The sequence below is a fragment of the Myxine glutinosa genome, chromosome 1 (assembly GCF_964187855.1).
Source record: "Myxine glutinosa chromosome 1, kmMyxGlut1.1, whole genome shotgun sequence".
Taxonomy (NCBI): Eukaryota; Metazoa; Chordata; class Myxini; order Myxiniformes; family Myxinidae; genus Myxine; species Myxine glutinosa.
Genome location: NC_136261.1, coordinates 283354580 through 283377973, shown reverse-complemented (window position 1 = coordinate 283377973; position 23394 = coordinate 283354580). Strand labels below are relative to the sequence as shown.

General features: G+C 47.9%; 1 protein-coding gene across 5 annotated transcripts in view; it reads left to right on the top strand.

Annotated features, from left to right (window-relative positions):
* The window catches only part of GPHN (gephyrin), a 327486-nt gene extending 304389 nt beyond the window's left edge, over window positions 1-23097 (top strand). For all 5 annotated transcript variants that reach the window (XM_078767069.1, XM_078767054.1, XM_078767066.1 and 2 more), the window contains 5 exons: window positions 5474-5547; window positions 5857-5921; window positions 6485-6588; window positions 6820-6916; window positions 20376-23097. In XM_078767069.1, coding sequence (XP_078623195.1) covers window positions 5474-5547; window positions 5857-5921; window positions 6485-6588; window positions 6820-6916; window positions 20376-20509 — 474 coding nt within the window. In that variant the 3' untranslated portion in view covers window positions 20510-23097. The remainder of the gene's footprint in view (window positions 1-5473; window positions 5548-5856; window positions 5922-6484; window positions 6589-6819; window positions 6917-20375) is intronic.
* Window positions 23098-23394: the final 297 nt, after the last annotated feature.

The window sequence follows — 23394 nt, the reverse complement described above, 5'->3', positions numbered from 1 at the left end:
CCCCTAAACCCCAACCCTCCCCCTCCCTCCCGTAATCCACTTTATTGAGCGCAGATTTTGATGTGGTCAATACACCTTTGTTAGGCATCAGATAAAAAGCTTGTGGACAGATTGTATCAAAATTGTGTGTGCAGTTTCGGAGAGAGAGCAAATACCCTTTTTGGGGGGGGTCCCCATCTTCCATAAATCCCCTAAATGAGCGCAGATTTTGATGCGGTCAATTCAAATTCGTTAGGCATCAGATATGCAGTTTGTGGCCAAGTTTCATCAAAATGGTGTGTGTAGTTTCAGAGAATAGAGTAAATACCTATTTTGTGGGGGGTCCAACCCCCCTCCAACCCCACGCCTCCGTAGGCCTCCCTAATGAATGCAGATTTTAACGCGGTCAATACAACTTCATTAGGCATCAGATATGAAGCTTGCGGCCAAGTTTCATCAAAACCCCGTGTTTGGTTCAAGCGATAATGACTGAAGTGTTTATGGACTCACTCACTCACTGACTTACCTACCACTTACTGACTTACCACTGCTCGATCGCATAAGCTCAACGGACTAAAGTCCAGGTGAGCTAAAAATGAACTTTTATTTTGGATCTAAAATAAAATGAAATTCTAACACAAGGATTGTCCTGCCAGTACGTTTAAAACTATGTAATTTAAACTCAACGTCTATATTCGTAAGATAATATATAATATTATGTCATCCTTCAAGCTTAAACTCTGAGCAGTTAAAACGGCAACTATTTCTGGGATCAAGACGTGATTTGGCAACCACACATGACTGAAGCACAAACTATTCGTTTTCATCATGTAACATGACACTCGCAGCAAAAGAGTGAGCTAACCTTTTGGAATGTTATTTGTGAGCATTAAATAAAAAACGGTAATCATGAGTGCATTCGTGTTCATTAATTTTAACATTTTCTCTTGTGAAAAAACATTTTCCACCAGCTGGCGCGCATCACTTCTGAAAGCATCTTCCACGCATCATACATAAAACCACTTCCAGCCACGCATAAACCATTTCCCATTAGCTGCACACACAACACTTCTGAAAGCATCTTCCACACTTCACGCATAAAACCACTTCCAGCCACGCATAAACAATTTCCCACCAGCTGCGCACATAACACTTCTAAAAGCACCTTCCACGCATCACGCATAAAACCACTTCCAGCCACGCATAAACCATTTCCCACCAGCTGCGCACATAACACTTCTAAAAGCATCTTCCACGCATCACGCATAAAACCACTTCCAGCCACGCATAAACCATTTCCCACCAGCTGCACACATAACACTTCTAAAAGCATCTTCCACGCATCACGCATAAAACCACTTCCAGCCACGCATAAACCATTTCCCACCAGCTGCGCACATAACATTTCTAAAAACATCTTCCACGCATCACGCATAAAACCACTTCCAGCCACGCATAAACCATTTCCCACCAGCTGCACACATAACACTTCTAAAAGCACCTTCCACGCATCACGCATAAAACCACTTCCAGCCACGCATAAACCATTTCCCACCAGCTGCGCACATAACACTTCTAAAAGCATCTTCCACGCATCACGCATAAAACCACTTCCAGCCACGCATAAACCATTTCCCACCAGCTGCACACATAACACTTCTAAAAGCATCTTCCACGCATCACGCATAAAACCACTTCCAGCCACGCATAAACCATTTCCCACCAGCTGCGCACATAACATTTCTAAAAACATCTTCCACGCATCACGCATAAAACCACTTCCAGCCACGCATAAACCATTTCCCACCAGCTGCACACATAACACTTCTAAAAGCATCTTCTACGCATCACGCATAAAACCACTTCCAGCCACGGATAAACCATTTCCCACCAGCTGCACACATAACACTTCTAAAAACATCTTCCACACATCACGCATAAAACCACTTCCAGCCACGCATAAACCATTTCCCACCAGCTGCACACATAACACTTCTAAAAACATCTTCCACACATCACGCATAAAACCACTTCCAGCCACGCAGAAACCATTTCCCACCAGCTGCGCACATAACACTTCTAAAAGCACCTTCCACACCACGCATAAAACCACTTCCAGCCACGCATAAACCATTTCCCACCAGCTGCACACATAACACTTCTAAAAACATCTTCCACGCATCACGCATAAAACTACTTCCAGCCACGCAGAAACCATTTCCCACCAGCTGCGCACATAACACTTCTAAAAGCACCTTCCACACCACGCATAAAACCACTTCCAGCCACGCATAAACCATTTCCCACCAGCTGCACACATAACACTTCTAAAAGCACCTTCCACACCACGCATAAAACCACTTCCAGCCACGCAGAAACCATTTCCCACCAGCTGCACACATAACACTTCTAAAAACATCTTCCACACATCACGCATAAAACCACTTCCAGCCACGCATAAACCATTTCCCACCAGCTGCACACATAACACTTCTAAAAACATCTTCCACACATCACGCATAAAACCACTTCCAGCCACGCATAAACCATTTCCCACCAGCTGCGCACATAACACTTCTAAAAGCACCTTCCACACCACGCATAAAACCACTTCCAGCCACGCAGAAACCATTTCCCACCAGCTGCACACATAACACTTCTAAAAACATCTTCCACACATCACGCATAAAACCACTTCCAGCCACGCATAAACCATTTCCCACCAGCTGCGCACATAACACTTCTAAAAACATCTTCCACACATCACGCATAAAACCACTTCTAGCCACGCATAAACCATTTCCCACCAGCTGCGCTCATAACACTTCTAAAAACATCTTCCACACATCACGCATAAAACCACTTCCAGCCACGCATAAACCATTTCCCACCTGCTGCGCACATAACACTTCTAAAAGCACCTTCCACATGCACCACGCATTAAGCATAAAACAGCTGTATGTGCACGTAAACCACCCCCCCCCCCCCCCCCCCCCACCATGCCATTCGACATTTGCAGTTTTTCACGGGCATATTTGCAGTTTGCTTCGACATTTGCGGCCCTGTGCTCTGCGTATTCGTGGTTTTTGCAGACGTATTCGTGGTTTTTCACAAGATTTTTGATTTGCCTTCATGAATCACGAACAACCAGGAACCTATCCCCCCTTTTTCCATTGAAACAATGCCCCCACATTCACGGATTCAACATTCGTGGCATTTTCCAGGAATGTATCCCCCACTAATGTATCCCCCACGAATGTCGGGGTCCGACTATATTGGCTGATTTGAAAGCATCATGAAATAAGCTCAGGAGGCATAAAATTTGAAAACCTTGGACGGGGTGAATACTTTTTCAGGCCACTGTACCAGATCACCATATCTTCATATTATGGCTCATCTCGCACAGAATTTGTGAGTGAAAGATGGTCCAGCAGTTGTTCAGTCACTGTATGTAACATTATTACTGTATGCCACTATATTGTATGTATACTGTGTGTATTGTATTAGTCACTGAATGTAACAGTATTACTGTATGTCACTGTATTGTATGTATTAGTCACTGTATGTAACACCTCTAGACATTGACCAACTTAATGTTGTGAATGAACAGCATACAGTCACACCAAAGCCTACCCACACTCTACTGCAGGGAGGTGTCTATCTGAACATGCCTTTTGTAATTGTAATAATCTAGAGACGGGTGCTGATGTACATTACATGAAACTGAAACAAAAGTCTTCACACATTTGCTCAATCACATTTATTAGTCTTCACGTTCGCATCACATCTCGTAGTAAAAATGTTCACATCGTTCCATTTGCAGTTTTGTGACCATTAATCTGCTCATAATTAAATGTACCAGATATGAGAAGAAAAGATTTCGATTATGAGTCGACACCATGAGTATTTTGTTTAAATGTTTTTAGTAATTTTAGCTCAAAATATGTGGGCATTAACTTATTTTGAACAGCATCTTAAATGTACAGTACATCCCATTTTTACATCATTTAACAGCACATATCACATTTCAATTAAGCGTTTGCAAGGATCCATACTTCTTGTACGGTACTGTCTCTGAGGTCTACTTAAATTCTAAAGAGAATTTGGAGTCTCCTACCTCCACGTGATATACATATATACACACACACACACATGCATACATATATATTGTCACGTCTACCCTGTAGTGAAGACCTCAAGGTGACAGATGACCAAAATGAGCTTTAACTCTGAGACGTTCACCCAAAACTATGGCAGTGTTATCTCTTTAGCACACGAGGGAAACAGAGTTCCCTGGTCTTATTTGCACGGATGGACGGGACATGGGGGGGGGGGTGGGGGTCATCCGATCCCCACAGACAAATAAACGCACAAGACAGGCACGACAAAGAAATGCAATAAGTAATGGGTTTATTGAAAATAAATGCCAGGATAACAAAAGGAATGTGCGGTGAAATCTAACTCCTAAATGAGGATCCTCCACTCATACACTTACAACACAAGGGAAAACGAAAGTAAAAATAAATGTGGTGTGGTGCATTGGCTGGTACACAGCTCCGGTCTCCACGACGGTCTGGGGCCGTCACAGGTCCCGCGCCCCTGCGTGGGAAAACATGCAATGTCGCAAAGTCGGGTCCTTCTCGTTCAGCTCCACCGATCTCCGACTGTCCCGAACTTCCCAGGCACGCAAGACACGAAGCGCAGCTGTCACGAGCCAACACCAAGAGAGAAAGAGGGATGCGTACGTCTTCACCAACGCCTGGAACAGAGAGAGTGAATGCGAATGCGACCGCCTTTTACCGTGCAAGGAACACAGAGGGAGAGAGAGAGGGAGAGAGAGAGAGAATTTGTGGACGAGAGCTCGTACCCAGAGCCCGGACCAAGAGAGAGAGAGAAAATGGCGGTGCTTTCGCTTTTTGCTCCGACTGTCTCAAACGTTCGACGATGATGTCACACTCTCACCAATCACCGAGCACCGTCAAATCGTCCCAACCAATCGTCCTTTGGGGAAGTGGCCTCGCGGCCATTCTTGGCGCCCATTGAGAAGATTCGGCAGGGTGGTGTAGTCGTGTCTGGGTACCGTCGGGGATTATGTTAATTTAATCATGGGCCGGTCGCATGGCTAGCCGAGCGTGCTTTATAAGAACAAAGGGAAAATCACAGGGGCAATTACACACTGGGAATTTATCCATCGGCCATAACTAATTAGCACAGCTCCACCCCTCGCATGGAGACACATAACGCTTACACGGACATCCGGTCCTAACTTAAATACATCGAGGTGGCTTCACGGCATATGGAGCACACTACTCTATGCAATTCTACCTCAACTACGGTATTTCATTACCTACCCCCATACACATAACAATATATATATACACACATATACGAGAATTATGTATCTTTAACAAGGCAAGTCACGCCAAACAAACTTCTGATTGACGTGTACACCGACTCACTAATGGCTTGATGTGTTGTTGTTTGTTTCCTGCAGGATTATTTCAAGCAAGTGCTTGACATCGATCTCAATGCTCAAATCCACTTTGGCCGGGTGTTTATGAAGCCTGGGTGAGACCGTTTATTCACATATACTGCTGCCTCTTTGGCAGACACAGTATAATTCTAACCTTAACCTGTGATAACTACAGATCGGTCAGACTTCCACCAACTGACAGATTTAAACTTTTTATTGACATGTTAGGCTACATTTATGTTAAGGCCCTTCCCACTCCCACTCCTCCCACTTTATGATGCATTGTTTTTATGTGAAATCCATTTTTAAAAGTACATTTCTACGAATTTTATTTATTTTCATTATTATTCCATCCGAACCGGCATGTCTGATCGTCCAGAATTTTGTTGTTTTTTTTGCTCCAGTTTGCCCACGACATTTGCCACGCTTGATACACATGGTATGAGGAAGATAATCTTTTCTTTACCAGGTGAGAACTTTATAAAAGTACTGCATTTGGGAAAGCAAAAATGAGTGTGATCGAAGGGAATTTTGTGTTATCATCATTGGTGTAAAGGTACAGTAATGTCAGGAAAGAAAGCATTGTGAATCCACTAACCATATATTTTAACTTCATTAACCATGAAATTCCAGTTTCCTATAAATTGGTCCTCAACTAATTCCGGTTTTCTCAAGATCAGCTCATTTATTTTGAAGCTCCACTTACTGAAATGTTTTCACTTGTATCTTATTACATTAGTGCTCATTTGGACTTTTCTCCAACACATTCACTGGAATTTTTCCCAAGTCTCAGTGGGAACAGTTTTCACTGGGATTTCATTTCGTTTTGGTAAGCTCCCATTGAGACCATATTTTAATCAAGATCAGTACTGATTGGGACCATATTCTGTGTCAAACTGCACTAAGAGCCTATATATTTAGATTAGCCATAATAGAGATCCCATTACATTTTGATAAGCCTTCACTGGAATCACATATCCTGAACTGAATCAGCTTTGACACTGATTGACTGCATCGTGATATTTTTCACAGGAAATCCAATATCAAGCATTATCACCAGCAACCTCTTTGTAATCCCTGCTCTTCGCAAAATGCAGGGCATCATCGACCCACGGCCGACGATTCTTAAAGCTCGGGTTGGTTGCGATTTGAAATGTGTGCTTCCTCATAACCAAGGAACATGAAAGTTTAAACACAGTAGAGTCTCGTTAAGAGGAATGGCCTTTCAGTTACATTTGGCTGACTTACGAGTAGCAATAGAAAAAAAAAATTATTATAACTTATTCCTGATTACCAGTATTTATTTATTTATTATTTTATATTTGTTATGTAAGAGTTTTATCCTTTATCCTGTTTGGCTTTCCCAGCTCGCCTGTGATGTTAAGCTGGACCCGCGTCCCGAGTATCATCGCTGCATCTTGACTTGGCATCACCAAGAGCCCCTTCCCTGGGCACAGAGCACAGGTAATGCACAGCAACCAGATGCCCTGGTCAGAAAAGGTGGGGCAAGTTGGCTCTCTTTTCATGCACCAGCAAAGGTGGACGAAGATTTTGTGTCCACCCCTGTCTGTCTGACTGTTCGTCTGCATTTGTGCATGATATCTCAAAAGGTTGTGGACGGGTTCGGATGTAATTTGGTGGACATGTTGGGTGTGTGACAAGGACGAATTGATTCGATTTCGGTGAATATCCGGATCCGAGAATTTTTCAAGTGATTCGAATAAACCGGCCTATCCTATCCAGCCGGGCTATCAGTGGGATACAAAACTTAAACTATTCAGCCTGACGGAGGTATGCACTCTCCCGAGTACCATTCTAGTATTTTGTTTTTGTTACCATGATAACTTGTGGAGGTGTAGGTGTTTGGAAGGGTGCAGTGTTAGTTGTGTTAATTGTTTTGAGAACAGTGGGAGTGGAGTACGTGGACCCCTCTACCCTCCCTCTAGTGTTTGATACTTGTATTTCTTGATCAATGGTCACCACCACTCCTGCTAGACTGACAGAGTAGCTCATAGGTGGTGATCTGAGTTTTGAGCTGCATCTGGGTTTTCTTCCCAGCTTGAATACAAGCTCTCATCCTGGTACCTTGCTGGCAGATAGAATCTTTGCTGGGAGACATCTCATCCGAGGGACGGCACACTCAATGATGTAATGCCCTGGCTGCGAAGCACCACTGCGGCAGTTTATAGTCGGGTTTGGAATCGCACCCAAAGTGAACACCAGGACGACAGCCAGAGTAGACGACTCAAAGGAGCTACCTATGAGCTTTCCTGCTAGTCCTACGCACACCACCATTATAATGTCCCAATATTTAAAGAAACATTTGCAAGATTTGTGGTTGTGTAAAAGGGAATGCACATGGAAACATTCAGCCTTTTTTACAACAACAGGTGCTTGGTGATGTTTTTCCACGACCATGAGAGCTGTCCAATCATTCCATTCACCCTTACTATCAGTATCAGTGCGATTAATGGGGTTTTTACAGCGTAGCCCATAAGGCAAAGCCGTCTAGAACAGTTTGTCTGTCTATATGTACTACGTATGTATGTCCCCTCAAATGTACACCAATCAGAGCTGAGGATCTGGTCACATGACAGGGGTGATGTGATGTCATTACGGCCATACGACGGCTGACGTCACATACCGCCATTTTGATTCCTATGCCGTTCAGGCCGGACATATCGTTGAAACTGTCATGTATCACAATCTGCGTGCTCTACCTCTACGTTTTTCATTCAGTGTAAAACACAAACAAACACATGGAACACATGAAGTAAAACACGTGAAAATAAGGATATTTTATAACATGTACAGCAACCAGAGATTGTTATCGTGGCCATGGTAGTTGTTGTTTGTGGACTGTTTGTATGTCGTTGAAGGAACTGCGCTCCAACGCGAGTCGAAAGAATTGACGCGACCAAAGACGGAATTCGTCCGAGTTGCTTTATTGAAACAAAACAGCTCAGGTATTCTGACAAGCCCGTTTATCGGGCAGCAATATATATACACATTTATGTCGGGATGTTTGCCCGGCAAAAGCTATACCGGGCATGCCCGGGTGTCAAGGGCGAGCCTTGGAAAGGCGAGTCTGGACCTGCCCGGGCGTGTTTGGCTGCGGCCTGGCAAGTCGAGGCTGGGCGTGCCCGAGCGCTCTGGACGAGCCCTGGAAAGGCGATAGCGGGCATGCCCGGACGCTCTGGGCGAGCCCTGGAAAGGCGAGAGCGGGCATGCCCGGGAAAGACGAGACCGGGCGTGCCCGGGAAAGACGAGACCGGGCGTGCCCGGGAGGTTCGGGCATGCCCGGGAGAGGCGCGTCTGGCCGTGTTCTGGCCGGTGCAAGGCGATTGTGTGCATCCAGCGGTAACCGCTACACACGCCCCTCCAGAATCGACCTGCACCGGCAGGGTCAATTTAAGGGGGGTCCGGATGACCCGGCCGAAGCGACCCCTGGAGGGTCGTGGGGAGGGGTCCGACGTGGTGGTGGGTGGTCGAGCGGGGGGAACTGTGGACGGGGGGCGGCCTCGCCGCGGAGGAAGGGCCAACCGTGGTGGTCGGTCGACGTCCATGTGCGCCGGTTTGAGGCGGTCCACAGAAATCCGGTCCGGCCGGCCGCCGAAGTCGACGATGAAAGACTTGTCGCCCCGTCGCAGGACCCGGAAGGGCCCGTCGTACGGCGGCCGGAGTGGCCCCCGGTGCGCGTCATGACGCACAAAGACGTACTCCGCTGTGCGAAGCGCCGGGGGGACGTAGGACTGGAGGCCACCGTGGCGGGACGTCGGCACGGGGGCAAATCGTCGGGCGGCCTCCTGGAGGTCCGAGCGCTGGCGAGCGGCGGACCAGGGACTGGTAGCGTCGGGCACGAATTCGCCCGGGACGCGGAGCGGCTGGCCGTAGACGAGCTCGGCGGCGGACGCCTGGAGGTCTTCCTTGGGGGCCGTGCGAAGGCCCAAAAGGACCCACGGCAGCCGGTCGGCCCAACCGTCGTCCTGAAGGCCGGCCATGAGTGCGGCCTTCATGGAGCGGTGAAACCGCTCGCACAACCCGTTGGCTTGGGGGTGGTAGGCCGTGGTGCGGTGCAGCGTGACCCCCAACGAACGGGCGACCGCGCCCCAAAGCTCAGACGTGAACTGTGGGCCGCGGTCGGACGAGATGTCCGCTGGTGCGCCGAAGCGCGCGACCCAGGTGGCGATGAACGCCTGCGCCACGTCGGCGGTGGTGGTGGAGGCGAGGGGCACGGCCTCCGGCCACCTGGTGGTCCTGTCCACCATGGTGAGCAGGTGGGTGAACCCCCGCGAGGGGGGCAGGGGACCCACCAGGTCCACGTGGACGTGGTCGAAACGCCGTTCAGGCACGGCGAAAGGTGCCAGCGGGGCCTGGGTGTGGCAGTGGACCTTGACCCGCTGGCAGGCCGTGCAGGCGTTGGCCCAGTCGCGGATGTTTCGTCGAAGGCCGTGCCAGACGAAACGCGCCGACACCAGCTTCTGAGAAGCTTTCCGGCCCGGGTGAGAAAGGCCGTGGATGGAGGCGAAGATGCGGCGCTGCCAGGAAACGGGCACGATGGGGCGAGGCTGCCCTGAGAGACGTCGCAGAGCAGGACGGTGCCCGCGAAGGGAATGTCGGCCAGGCGGAGGCGCGTGTCCGCCACACGGAGTGCCTGCACCGAGGCGTCGGTGGTCTGGTCGGCCGCCATTAGCGCGAAGTCCACGCCGAGGTGGACCGCGTTCGCGCTGGCCCGAGAAAGACAGTCGGCCACGGCGTTGTCTTTGCCGGCGACGTGCCGGATGTCCGTGGTGAACTCCGACACGGCGGAGAGGTGGCGCTGCTGGCGGGCCGACCACGGCTCCGTGACCTTAGCCATTGCGTAGACCAACGGCTTGTGGTCGACGAAAGCCGTGAACGGGCGGCCCTCCAGGAGGTGTCGGAAATGGCGAACGGCCAGGAATAGCCCGAGCAGCTCGCGGTCGAACGTGCTGTAGTTTAACTCGTTCGGCCGGAGTTGCCGGCTGAAAAAAGCGAGTGGCTGCCAAACCCCGTCCACCCATTGCTCATGGACGGCGCCCACCGCGTAGTTGGAGGCGTCCGTAGTGAGGGCGATGGGCGCGTTGAGCACCGGGTGAGCCAGCAGCGTTGCGTCGGCGAGGGCCCGTTTGGCGCTGGCGAAGGCCGCGTCCATGGCCGCGGACCAAACAATGTCATGCTTGGCCGGCTTGCCCCGGAGGGCCTCGTAAAGGGGCCGCATGAGCTGAGCAGCGCGGGGCTCGAATCGGTGATAAAAATTCACCATGCCGAGGAACTCTTGGAGGGCCTTGATGGAACGGGGATGCGGGAACGTGGTGATGGCCTCGACCTTAGTCGGCAGCGGCACGGCCCCGGTCTTGGTGATGCGGTGGCCCAAAAAGTCAACGGTCGTCGCGCCGAAGTGGCATTTGACCGGGTTGACAATTAAGCCATGCACGCTGAGGCGACCGAACAGTGTTCGGAGGTGGAGGAGGTGCTCGGCGCGGGACGTGCTGGCGACGAGGATATCGTCCAGATAGACGAAAAGAAACGGCAGGTCGCGCAGCACGCCGTCCATCAAGCGCTGGAACGCCTGGGCCGCGTTCTTGAGGCCAAACGGCATCCGCAAAAATTCGAACAGGCCGAACGGCGTGATGACGGCCGTCTTCGGGACGTCGGCCGCCCGGACAGGTACCTGGTGGTAGCCCCGTATCAGGTCAATTTTCGAAAAGATGACCCGTCCCGCCAAACGGGCGGAAAAGTCCTGAAAATGCGGGATCGGGTACCTGTCGGGGGTGGTAGCGTCGTTGAGACGGCGGTAGTCGCCACACGGGCGCCATCCACCCCCCGGCTTTGGCACGATGTGCAGTGGCGAGGCCCACGTGCTATCGGAGCGCCGCACGATGCCGAGGTGCTCCAACGCGTCGAACTCGGCCTTCGCCACGGCGAGCTTGGCCGAGTCGAGGCGGCGGGCCCTGGCGTAGACCGGCGGACCCGTAGTGGGTTTGTGGTGCTCGATCCCGTGCCGCACCGCGACGGCCGAAAACGTCGGCCGGGTGAGGGCCGGGAATTCCGCGAGCAGGCGAGCGAACTCGTTCGCTGCCGGGAGGGCGCACGCCAGTTCGGTCGGCGCGGAGCTGCTCATCGTGCACGCCAGGGAGCTGAAGGTCTCGGCGTTGACAAGGCGACGACGTTTGACGTCGACCAGCAGCCCGTGCGCGCAGAGGAAGTCGGCGCCCAGCAAAGCCATGGGGACGCAGGCGGTCACAAAAGTCCATTGAAAACGCTGGCTGCCGAAGCAGAGGGTGACGACGCGTGGGCCGAAAGTGCGTATGGCCGAGCCATTAGCAGCGACCAAAGAGGGGCCGCAAACGGCGTCCCGCCTGTCCTGCTCGGAGGCGGGTATGACGCTCAGTTGGGCGCCGGTGTCACACAGGAAACGCCGCCCAGACGCTTTGTCCCGAATAAACAGCAAGTTGCCCGAGTGGCCGGCGCTCATGGCTGGGAATGAACGCCGGCCCGGCCGTTTCCCGACCTGCCGAAAGTGCACGGGGGCCGGCACGTCCGAGCCTTGTGTCCGAACCTGGCGTGGTAATAACACCACGCCCGGTCAGGTGGAGGCCCCGGCCGTCGTGTCGGAAGCGGGCGGTGCGGCGTGGCGGCCGCCAGTTGCACCGGCAGTTCGGCCTCCAACCGCGCAGGGCGCTCGGGTGTCGTGGGCGTCGCCTCGGACGGCGGCGGGCTCCAGGTAACCACGCCGATGTGCTGGCCCGCCGAGGAGATCTTATCAGCTTCCCTGGCGAGGGCGCGGGAATCCGTGATCAACGTGCCAGCCAGGGCGAGGCGTACCGGGTGAGGCAGCTGGCGAAGGAACAGCTCGCGGTACAGAAAATCCGGAGAGTGCTCACCGAGCAACGAGAGCATATAGTCCATGCGCTCGGACGGGCGCGTGTCGCCGAGCTCGGGCAGAGCGAGCAGGCGCCGTGCGCGTGCTGCCGGTGAGAGGGCGAAAGCGTCGAGGAGGAGTGTCTTCAGCGCGTCGTATTTGTCAGCAGCCGGCGGGTGCTCGAGGAGGCTCAAGGCGCGGGCCGCGGTGGCGGAACCGAGCGCCGCCACAACATGGTGGAAGCGGGTGTCGTCCGCGGTGATGCCTCGCAGGGCGAACTGAGAGTCCGCCTGAGCGAACCAAACAGCCGCGTGAGCCTCCCAGAAGGTAGGCAGTTTAAGCGTCACTGCCGTATCCATGTCGGTAGGTCACCAGTGAAGGAACTGCGCTCCAACGCGAGTCGAAAGAATTGACGCGACCAAAGACGGAATTCGTCCGAGTTGCTTTATTGAAACAAAACAGCTCAGGTATTCTGACAAGCCCATTTATCGGGCAGCAATATATATACACATTTATGTCGGGAAGTTTGCCCGGCAAAAGCTATACCGGGCATGCCCGGGTGTCAAGGGCGAGCCTTGGAAAGGCGAGTCTGGACCTGCCCGGGCGTGTTTGGCTGTGGCCTGGCAAGTCGAGGCTGGGCGTGCCCGGGCGCTCTGGACGAGCCCTGGAAAGGCGATAGCGGGCATGCCCGGACGCTCTGGGCGAGCCCTGGAAAGGCGATAGCGGGCATGCCCGGACGCTCTGGGCGAGCCCTGAAAAGGCGATAGCGGGCATGCCCGGACGCTCTGGGCGAGCCCTGGAAAGGCGAGAGCGGGCATGCCCGGGAAAGACGAGACCGGGCGTGCCCGGGAGGTTCGGGCGTGCCCGGGAACAGTGAGTCCTGGCATGCCCGGGAGAGGCGCGTCTGGCCGTGTTCTGGCCGGTGCAAGGCGATTGTGTGCATCCAGCGGTAACCGCTACATCGTTTTATATATTGTTCTATTGCTTCGCAAAATATCGCTACTGTATATATAAATTTTGCAGGAAGGCTGCAAAGAAAGAGGTAGCAAAGGCGCAGGAGGCATGTAGGAAAATGTTCGGAGAACGCTTGGATTCGGAAGAGGGTCAGAAAGCAGTATTCAGGATTGCAAAGCAGATAGCGAAAGAGAGGTGTGATGTGATGGGGGTGAGTTGCTTGAAGGATGAAGTGGAACAAATCGTTGTCGACCCAGATGGAATTAAAGGAAGATGGAAAAGATATATGGAAATGCTGTTGAATACAGAGAATGAATGGGATGGCAACATAGAGAGTAACCCAGTTTTAGGACCGGCAGAGAAGATAACTGAAAAGGAAGTTGAGGAAGCGATAAAAGCAATGAAGAGTGGAAAAGCGGGAGGGCCGACGGGAGTTGTGGGAGATATGTTGAAGGCAGCAGGAAGTTGGGGTGTGAAGAGAATGACAGAGATCTGTAATCTGGTGGTGAAAGAAGGCCGCATTCCAGTGGATTGGGAACTGAGTACCCTCGTCCCTCTATACAAGGGGAAAGGTGACCCTCTGGAGTGTGGCTCGTACCGAGCGATAAAGTTATTGGAGCATGGAATGAAGGTATTGGAAAGGGTGTTGGAGAGGAGGATGAGGAAGAAAGTGAAGATCGACGAAATGCAGTTTGGATTTATGCCAGGAAGAGGAACGACAGATGCGCTTTTCATTGTGAGGCAGTTGCAGGAGAAGTACATGGATAAGAGGAAGAAGTTGTTTTTTGGGTTTGTTGATCTGGAGAAAGCATTCGATAGGGTTCCACGCAAAGTATTGACATGGGCATTGAGGAAGTTAGGAGTGGAGGAATGGTTGATCAGAGTAGTGATGGCAATGTACAAAAGAGCACGCACAGCTGTAAGGACGAAGGACGGGAACAGTGGTGAGTTTGAGGTGAAGGTGGGAGTGCATCAGGGGTCGGTACTAAGTCCACTACTATTTGTAGCTGTGATGGAGGTGCTGGCTCAGACCGTAAAGGAGGGTTTACCGTGGGAGTTGTTGTATGCAGATGATCTGGTGTTGATTGCGGAAAGTATGGATGGACTGAAGGAAAAGATGAACAAGTGGAAGGAATGTATGGAGACAAAAGGTCTGAATGTGAATATCGGAAAGACAAAGGTGATGGCAAGTGGTAAAGCATGTGGTGAGGTGGAAAGAACTGGGAAGTGGCCGTGTGCTGTGTGCAGGAAGGGTGTCGGAGTGAACTCCATTCAATGTACAATGTGTGCTGAGTGGGTTCATCAAAAATGTAGTGGTCTGAGAGGGTCATTAACCAGTGTGGCAGCTACATTCAAATGTAAGGTGTGCACAGAGGGAGCTGCAGATGGAGGAAATGTTGAGTTGGATCTTGGAGACGGCGTGAAGCTGGAAGGTGTGAAAACATTTTGCTACCTCGGAGACATGCTGAATGGAGAAGGTGGATCAGACTCGGCAACGGTTGCTCGAGTGAGATGTGCATGGAAGAAGTTTCGGGAACTGAGTGGCGTGCTGATGAGGAGGAGAGTGTCGCTGAAGCTGAAGGGAAAGGTGTCTGAAGGCATGTGTGAGAAGTGTTATGATTTATGGGAGCGAGACATGGGTAATGAACGTAGAGCAGAAACGAAGGCTGGAAAGGGTGGAAATGCGAATGGTTCGATGGATGTGCGGAGTACCGTTGAGAGAGAGGAAGACAAATGATGAATTGCGAAAGATGATGGGAATATTGCCTGTGATTGATGCTGTGAAGAGGAACAGGTTGAGATGGTTTGGTCATGTATTGAGGAAGGATGAAAGTGACTGGTTGAGAAGAGTGATGGAAGTTAATGTAGAAGGAAGTAGAGGACGGGGAAGACCGAGAAAGACTTGGCTAAAGATGGTGGAAGAAGAAATGCGGGCAAGGGGGTTAACAAGGAGAGATGCAGAAAATAGGGCAAAATGGAGAAGATTGTCATGGGGACCGCAAGGCTAACCCCCGCTCTAGCAGGGAACATGGCCTTAAAATGCATGTTGTGTGTGTTGTATATATAAATTTTGTATGCTCGTTCCGTGTCCTTCTAAAGGGATTCTACTGTCGTAGAATAGTAAATGTTTCAGTTGAAACTGCTGTGTGAATAAACCATACATTGGCGCTTCTTCCTCATCTTCAAACTCGCAAAGAGGCTTTCAGAACTGGCAAATTCGTGATTAAACAAACGATTTTTTACGGCGTAGATGTTTGGTTCCTGTGTTTACAGCGTTTGTCTCTCCGTATGTTTGGATGTTCTTCACATATTTATCCTACATATTGAGTGAGTTTTATCACCGACAATTACGCTTCTGAAAGGTAGAATGTAATGCCATTTGGCTTTGCCAGTTATGTTTCTTTCAACACCCTTTAGGGAACGTTCATATATTACATCATATACCTGGTTGGGGCAAATTATCACATTTGATGATTGAGGGAACTTAAATTATGACAACAGGGTGATAATATATGACGGGGGGGGGGCATTCCCCCCAGATCAAATGTAATTAAAACTTTTGAGTTTTAAAACATTGAAACTTATAAATGCCTGGTGTTGGCTTAACGGTTAGGCTGGGGGGCTTGAGATCCTAGGGTCCTGAGTTCAAATCCCGGTCAGCTGTTGAATTAACATCCAGGTGGGGTTGACTGAGCCTGTTATCCTTCCGAGGTCGGCAAAATGAGCACCAACTCACTGGGTTCAAAATAATTTATTATTTACATTATTTGCTAACTGGTATCTCCACCCAGGTCAAGCAATCCTCCTCAACTAAAGTATCAAACAAGCCCGGCTACGCCGCTGTTGGACTTTCGGTCTTGTTTATACCAAGTCGACGAAGAGTTAGGACACAGAGCAGATCAGGACACAACACAACAAGGGAACAGCAGGAAAAAGGGGAAACACTAATAGCAGGGTGGAGGGAGAAGGTAGATAGAGCTGGTCAAACAAGGGATGCAGCTAATGATAGGGGTAGGGAAGAACACAAGGGGTGGACAATATGGATACAAAAGCAAATTTTTGAGACGGGGTGGGGGTGGTTTAATGGGTGCAGAAAAGATCATCGCTTTGGATGGGGGATGACCTGAGATGGTGGTGAAAAGCTGTCTTGAAGACCCAGAGGGAAGATTTGAATCGAATAGAATGTGGAAGATGGTTTCACATGTGGGAAAAAACAGGAATAAATGAGTGGAGGTGAGCAGTTGTTCTAGATTTAAGTTGTTTCACCAAGAGAGGGTTGCTGGTTGACCACACGCGTCCAGCAGATACTTGGGGGGGGGGGGACAAAGCACGGAGAGGGCAGAGGCTCCAAGACCAGAATTGAGGCGTAAGAAGACAGAGAGACCAGCGACCTGTCGGCGATAACAAAGTAATAGGCCCATAGACTCAGCTTCATTGCGAGGGATTCCAATGATCTTCAAAAGCCTTGGTTTCCACGGCGTCAAGCTGAGTAATATGTGAGGCAGGGAGGCATCACAGAGGGGAAAGCAGTACTCCAAAGTACAAACAGCTCAGTTGAACGTTATCCCATGTTTGTGATATAATCTCTGTATAATGTCTGTTTGATGTGGTTGCGATGCAACATGGCAGATGGGTTCTATAAATCACAACTTAAGGACACCTTGATTTTCTCACTCAGTTATTATCCCAAATAGGGTTGGAAACTACTACTTTGGGATAACTAATTATGTGATTCATTACATTGAAGAAACTTGATGATCCTATTCAGGATGCAACAACACGAATGAACAAGATTACTCTCCAACCATCTTTAATCATCAAATAGCCACATACTCCACACAACCCGATATTCAGAACTGCAAAACAAAGCCATACATTATTTTTTGACATAATAAAGATTGTTCTGGTCCTGATTCTGTTACTAAGTACAATTTAGAATAAGCTTTAATCTTTACAGTTTGTTGAGAGTATGTATATCCTTGTCTGACATGTAATATATAAACAACTTTCTCATTGAACATTAAGAATATTTACCTTGAATTGTCTGATCAAATTAATTGTAATTATAGTAGTATCCAAACGTAATGTTTGCATTATTACCCCACGTACACAAAGCGAAAAGTGTGGTTCAGCAATTGGTTCACTCTGTCTGTCTGTCTGTCTGTCTACAAACGGCTATGTCCTTCCTTCCATCCGTCTGTCAAAAAAGAAGAAGAACCTTTCTAACCCACCGTGTTTAATTTTAAAGGGTTCTAAAGAGTAATTATAGAGGGTGATTATAAAGGGTAATTCTTAAATGTAATTTTACTGGGTTGTAAAGGGTAATTCTAAAGGGTTCTAAAGGGTAATTCTAGTGGGTTATAAAGGGTAATACTAAAGGATTCTTCTAAAGGGTAATTCCAATGGGTTTCATTCATTTCTAGGCTTTGCCTATTTCATATTTTAAAGGCCAAACTGAACCGCTTCCTTCGGACATGGGTGCGATTTTTATTTCACTCTGTTTGCCTGTCAAGCAGTCAAAGTCAAACAAAATTGAAAATCATTCCAATTAGGAAACTTACTGTTTTTAAGGTCGTCATACATAAACGATACAAAAAAACACGAAGAACTAATGTAACGTTTTAAATAAGGTGGTGTAAAAGACGTTGCATGAATGGTGGGAAACTTCCGGGAAAAAAAATTCTACAATCTTTTAAATCATTATTTTATTTAAATCGAATTATATACTTGAATAGTGTAGAACATACATCACATAGTTAGCACTTTCAACCCCTAGTCAGGTTCACTATGTTTTTTCGTTCAAATTTTTTCGAGATGAGCAAAACTATACATTTTTTGGAATATACAGAGCATGAGGAATCCAAAAATTAATGTTGGCATTTGCATAGACACCTGCATGAAAATGACACTCAGGACAGTGATGAAGATCTGTAAAAGCATATTCCTGAACGGTATCAACCTCGTAGATCTTGTGTATAGGACTTATAGTTCAATCTGATACTAACAAGGCTGCTTTCTTGCTTTATAAACCCATACCTATAACTTCAAAGGACTTGCAATATCATGTACACTACCGTACTCACAATAAGTTAGGGATATTGGCAGGTTCTTCGGTGTGGTTGATTTTGTGTATTAATTATGTTGAAAAAAGTTGTTGGTCCTAATTCTATGGTTATTAATGAGTATGAAAAAACACAGCATTCTTGATTTCAATACCCTAACCCTAACCCCGATAAAAACTAGAGCTTCCAGGGAAGCAGAACTCAACTGAACTGACTGGACAACTTTAAAGTAGGTCAGTTGTCTGTACTAGATTTGACTTAAATGAAAAGCCAACAACCTTGTGTAATAATTTTAAGGTCCTTGTATCCTTGTGTGGTAAGAGTCTCACACACCAAGTTTGATCAAAATCCATCAATATTTGTGGACGTTAAAGTCTTAACGTCGTTTCGGAGCTGAAAACAATATGGCGGCCTATGGCGGCCATTTTGTGACGGATCGGGTTGGAATGCAATAACAACCTACCTTGTGTGGTAAGGGTTAAACATTCTAAGTTTGATCACAATCTGTTAATATTTGTGGACGCTAGAGTGTTAATGTCGTTTTCATGACCAAAAACAAAATGGTCGCCTAAGTCCGCTATTTTTCAACGGATCGGGCTGAAATGTAATACCAACCTGGTCCTTGGGGTAAGGATGCTGCATGTCAAGTTTGATCAGAATCGGTTGATATTTGTGGACGCTGGAGTGTTAACGTCGAAAAGTTAATGGACGACAGACGACAGACGCCAGAGGGTTCAGTATGTGATGAACTCAACTGGACGGTCGTCCAGTTGAGTTAAAAATAAACTCACTCCCACAATATCCCTAACTTATTGTGAGTAGTGTATTATGTAATACAGTTATATCACAAATATAAAGACAATGGTTTTCAATTACCTTTGTTTGTTGCTTTTCTATAATCCTGAGCACTATTTTGAGGCCTTTATTGGATTCCTTGACCCAGAAAGCATAGGATTAGCATATTTAAGTCTCTAGGTTCACTAGAAGCCGAGATAGCGCAAAATATGTATTTTATGGCGGCCATTTTAAGAATCCAAAATGGCGGCTATGCAGGTGTCTGTGCAAATGCCAACATTGATTTTCGGATTCTCCATGCTCTAATGATTTCAAAAATGTATCGGTTTGCTAATCTCCCAAAATTTTGAACGAAATTATATTTGTTAACATAGTGAACCTGACTATCTTCATCACTGTCCTGAGTGTCATTTTCGCAAAGGTGTCTACACAAATGTAAACATTAATTTTTGGATTCCTCATGCTCTGAATATTCCAAAAATGTATAGTTTTGCTAATCTCCAAAAATTTGAACGAAATTATATTTGTTAACATAGTGAACCTGACTACCCCTTCCATTTAGCAGGACTTCGACACAATATAAAATGAATATGAATGATCGTTTTAAGGCCATTTTCCCCGCTAGAGCAGGGGTTAGCCTTGCGGGCCCCATGACAATCATGGTTCCCTGTTTAAGGCAATGTTTTTATGGCCGGATGCCCTTCCTGACACCAACCCTTGGTCGCCTCTTACGATGCGCAGGGATACGGTGTACCTATTCTAAGCCGGGGTACACACCGGGATCATTCATCCCAGCAAGCTGGTACTCAATTTGCCGACCTCGGAGGATGACAGGCTGAGTCAACCACCCTGGTGTTAATTTAGCAATTGACCGGGATTACGAACCCAGGATCCTGGGATCCCAAGCCGGCACCCTAACTGCTAAGCCAACACCAGGCTAATGTAGTGTGTAATAACAATATTACGTAATACACAATATTACGCCATTTTACATCATCATGACCAATCGAATTTCCGCTCATCCACCACCCATGCCCTTGTTTCTCAAACGCAGGGTAGAGTGTTCTATGAAGTCTTTGTGGGTGTTCCTTGTATTGAGAGTGTGTTGATAGAACAAGTAAATGTGATAGATATACAACAGATAAGATGAGAACATCCACCTTTTCCTGTGTCTTAAACTTTTCTGTTTATCCTTGTAAATTTCACGTACATTTGTTGTTGTTTTCAGGTAACCAAATGAGTTGTCGAGTCCTCAGTATGCGGAGCGCAAATGGTTTGCTCATGCTGCCACCCAAAACTGAACAGTACCTGGAGCTGCACAAGGGAGAGGTGGTGGACGTCATGGTCATTGGGAAACTCTGACCTCACAAGAACAGTGAACTCATCTGCACCGCCAATCATTCTGCTTTCCTCCTCTTCATCTCCATACAATGTCCTCCTGCGTTATTCATGCTCACATTTAACTTGATACCGCTCAAGCTCACATACCCCAGTCCCGCAACTCTGTTTGTACCGTCATCTCCATCCTGATCCCTAATCTGATAAAATATATATATTTAGCATAACATGTCTTATTACAGAGCAGAGGATCTCATGTATATTAAATATGGTGGAACAGAGTCCGTCGGGTGGAAATACGACTCTGCCTATTCTGCTGGCGGGTTTTAAGCAAGCGGCGGAGTGTACCATGCTGCCCATAATCCTGCCATGCCAATCGTCATCTGAGAATTCATTCATTCGCTTGTTTACCTATTTCTTTCTGCAAAGGCAAACTGCCTCATCGCAGCCCAAGAGGACTTGCTGGAAATGTAAAACTAAGCACCTCAGAGTTGTATATTTTCCTACTTTATTTTAGGTTTATTTGTGTCTCTAAAAATCTATATTTTTCACAAAAACACAATGTACACTTCCATAGGTACAGTTCAGTCAAAGCTCGGAGTGTTATCCACTCTCGGTACGTTGCTAAACCTGTGGTCGGGTTTGTTAAGTTACGAGTGATACTGACCTGAATACTCACCGACGTGTCAGACTACTGCCAAAATCAATTGTTACTCGTGCACACACAAAGTGACAGAGCCAGATAGGCCAGTTACTTGCTGGCTTTGTTCGGTATGTTGCCAGTGCTGATCTAGTCACTCGTTAGCGGACCACGTTACCAGTTTGAGGGCCAAAGCTTTGCAGAATTGTCAAGACCTTATCAGTATCAATGGACAGACTGTTAAAATGTGACAGCATACATGTAACACTGCAATGTGAAGTCATCAAGGTAATGCTGAAATTTCTGCCATGACCAGTCGACGGAGGGGGGGTGGGGGGGGGGGGGGAAAGGAGGTGAAACAAATTCAATGGACATAGATCTCGAGTCCACAAAGATACAATCGATGTTCACTTTAACGTGCTGCCTTATTGCCTGCAAGACGTGCTTGGACGGGGCACTTTATACGACGCCAGTGCTGAAAATGATGTACGGCGTATCCATAAATTGCTCTTCACATGTGCAGAGTGTTAAAACGAATGCACTGTGGTGACTCTGTGACTTAAAATTGATGGTTTTTGAAAATGAATACGCTTTCAAACCTCCAGCAGACCACAGAGGCCTTTCAAGGCCTTAACCCACGCTCAACGAGCACGGCAGGTGCTCCGTCCACAAGAAAACACCTCAAAGCGACACACGAGGTTTCAGAAAGCTCTCGGCACAGCTTGCGGGTGGAAACGCAGCGGAAGGTTGCCCATCCTAAACACCTCCCTATCACGAGGACAAAAAGGCTGAAATGGTAAAAGAATTTCACACCGATGCATATCCTACTACTTGCCAATTGCACCGGTGTGGTGTTGTTATAGTGAGAGCCACGTTGTGTTCCACAGGGAGCGGTGACAAACGATTACATAACAGAAGTTTACTCCAAAGTTTACTGCCCTCGATCACACTCACCTTCACTTCTCCCTGCGGTATGGATGGATGTTTTTATACATCACTTTTACTACGATACATCAGACGAAATGTTTCAAAGAAATAGTGCCATTATTCACCGTATTCCACATATCCACCAGAATAAGAAGCAACCGAACCCAGAGCTCCCGTTATAATAGGTAACAATTGCAGCAGCAACCATACTATTTACCCAATCACAATTAATGAATGATAGAGACTTTTTTGTGTAATAAATACAAAGAATCATTACAGAGCACTTTCCCCGGTTTTGTACATTTTCAATACGAACCTGTTGCGCGGAGGCAGAGTTTTCCACCGTTGGGTCCAATTGGCCTTTTCAGACCGGCTCTGGCCTCTGCTATCTGCGTTCTGCCGTGACTTTGTGTGAGGGACGGCCGACATCGTTCCATAGCCCCCCCCCCCCCCTAGACAACCCTCATCCTTGAGGCAGCAGACACTGTTGCGTTGTACAAAGTAGTTCTCAGCTAAGAGGTAGTCCTTAGCCACATTAGTAATTTTAAGAATTTGTGTAATACGCGAAAATATATTATATATAATCGGAATAAATCTTATATTAACATCACGGGTGCATGATGTTGGTCGACATCGTACTTTGATGAGGAATTGCCTTCGTCATTTTCTGAGCAGGATGGGCCTTCATCTCCTGAATCGAAGTTTTTTCAGTCGAGGCAATGAAACCCGAGGCCTATCCAATCTGTATCCCACCTGACCCCCTTGCCCCCAATCCATCCCAATCTCTTGAACCCCTCTTCTAAACCCATGTTTCTCATTTGCCTGCTCTGTTGCCACATCACGTAAAGCATTATCTCTGCCTCTCTGTCACCCATCACATTGTAAATCAGGAAGGTTGAACAACCTCGTTCTTTTCAAAGCCATTGTTAAACTCTTCCATCCTGTGACTCCCTCCCCTTTTCTTCCTTTGGATTCATTCCCGTTTGTTTCCAATAATGCAAAAAATAATCATAATAAACGAGCCAACAGGCTCTATGGATGTGCACTGAGACTAATGTTATTTTACATTGTTTAATTGTTCAAGATTTGCATTCAGACAATGTCCAGGTATACAGCATCCTCATTCAATTCATGAACTCACTTTACCACAACAGACTACTACTCTTCCTTTGGATACAACCACAACCTTCGATCTCCTGTGTTCGAAAATCCAGGCAGCAAGTAAATTGCTCGAATGCCCGAGTACTTTCCTTCTTTGCTTTGTGTGTCTCGCTCTCTCTCTCTTTCTCTCTTTCTCTCTTTCTCTCTTCCTCTCTCTCTCCACAGAACTATGCCATATTCC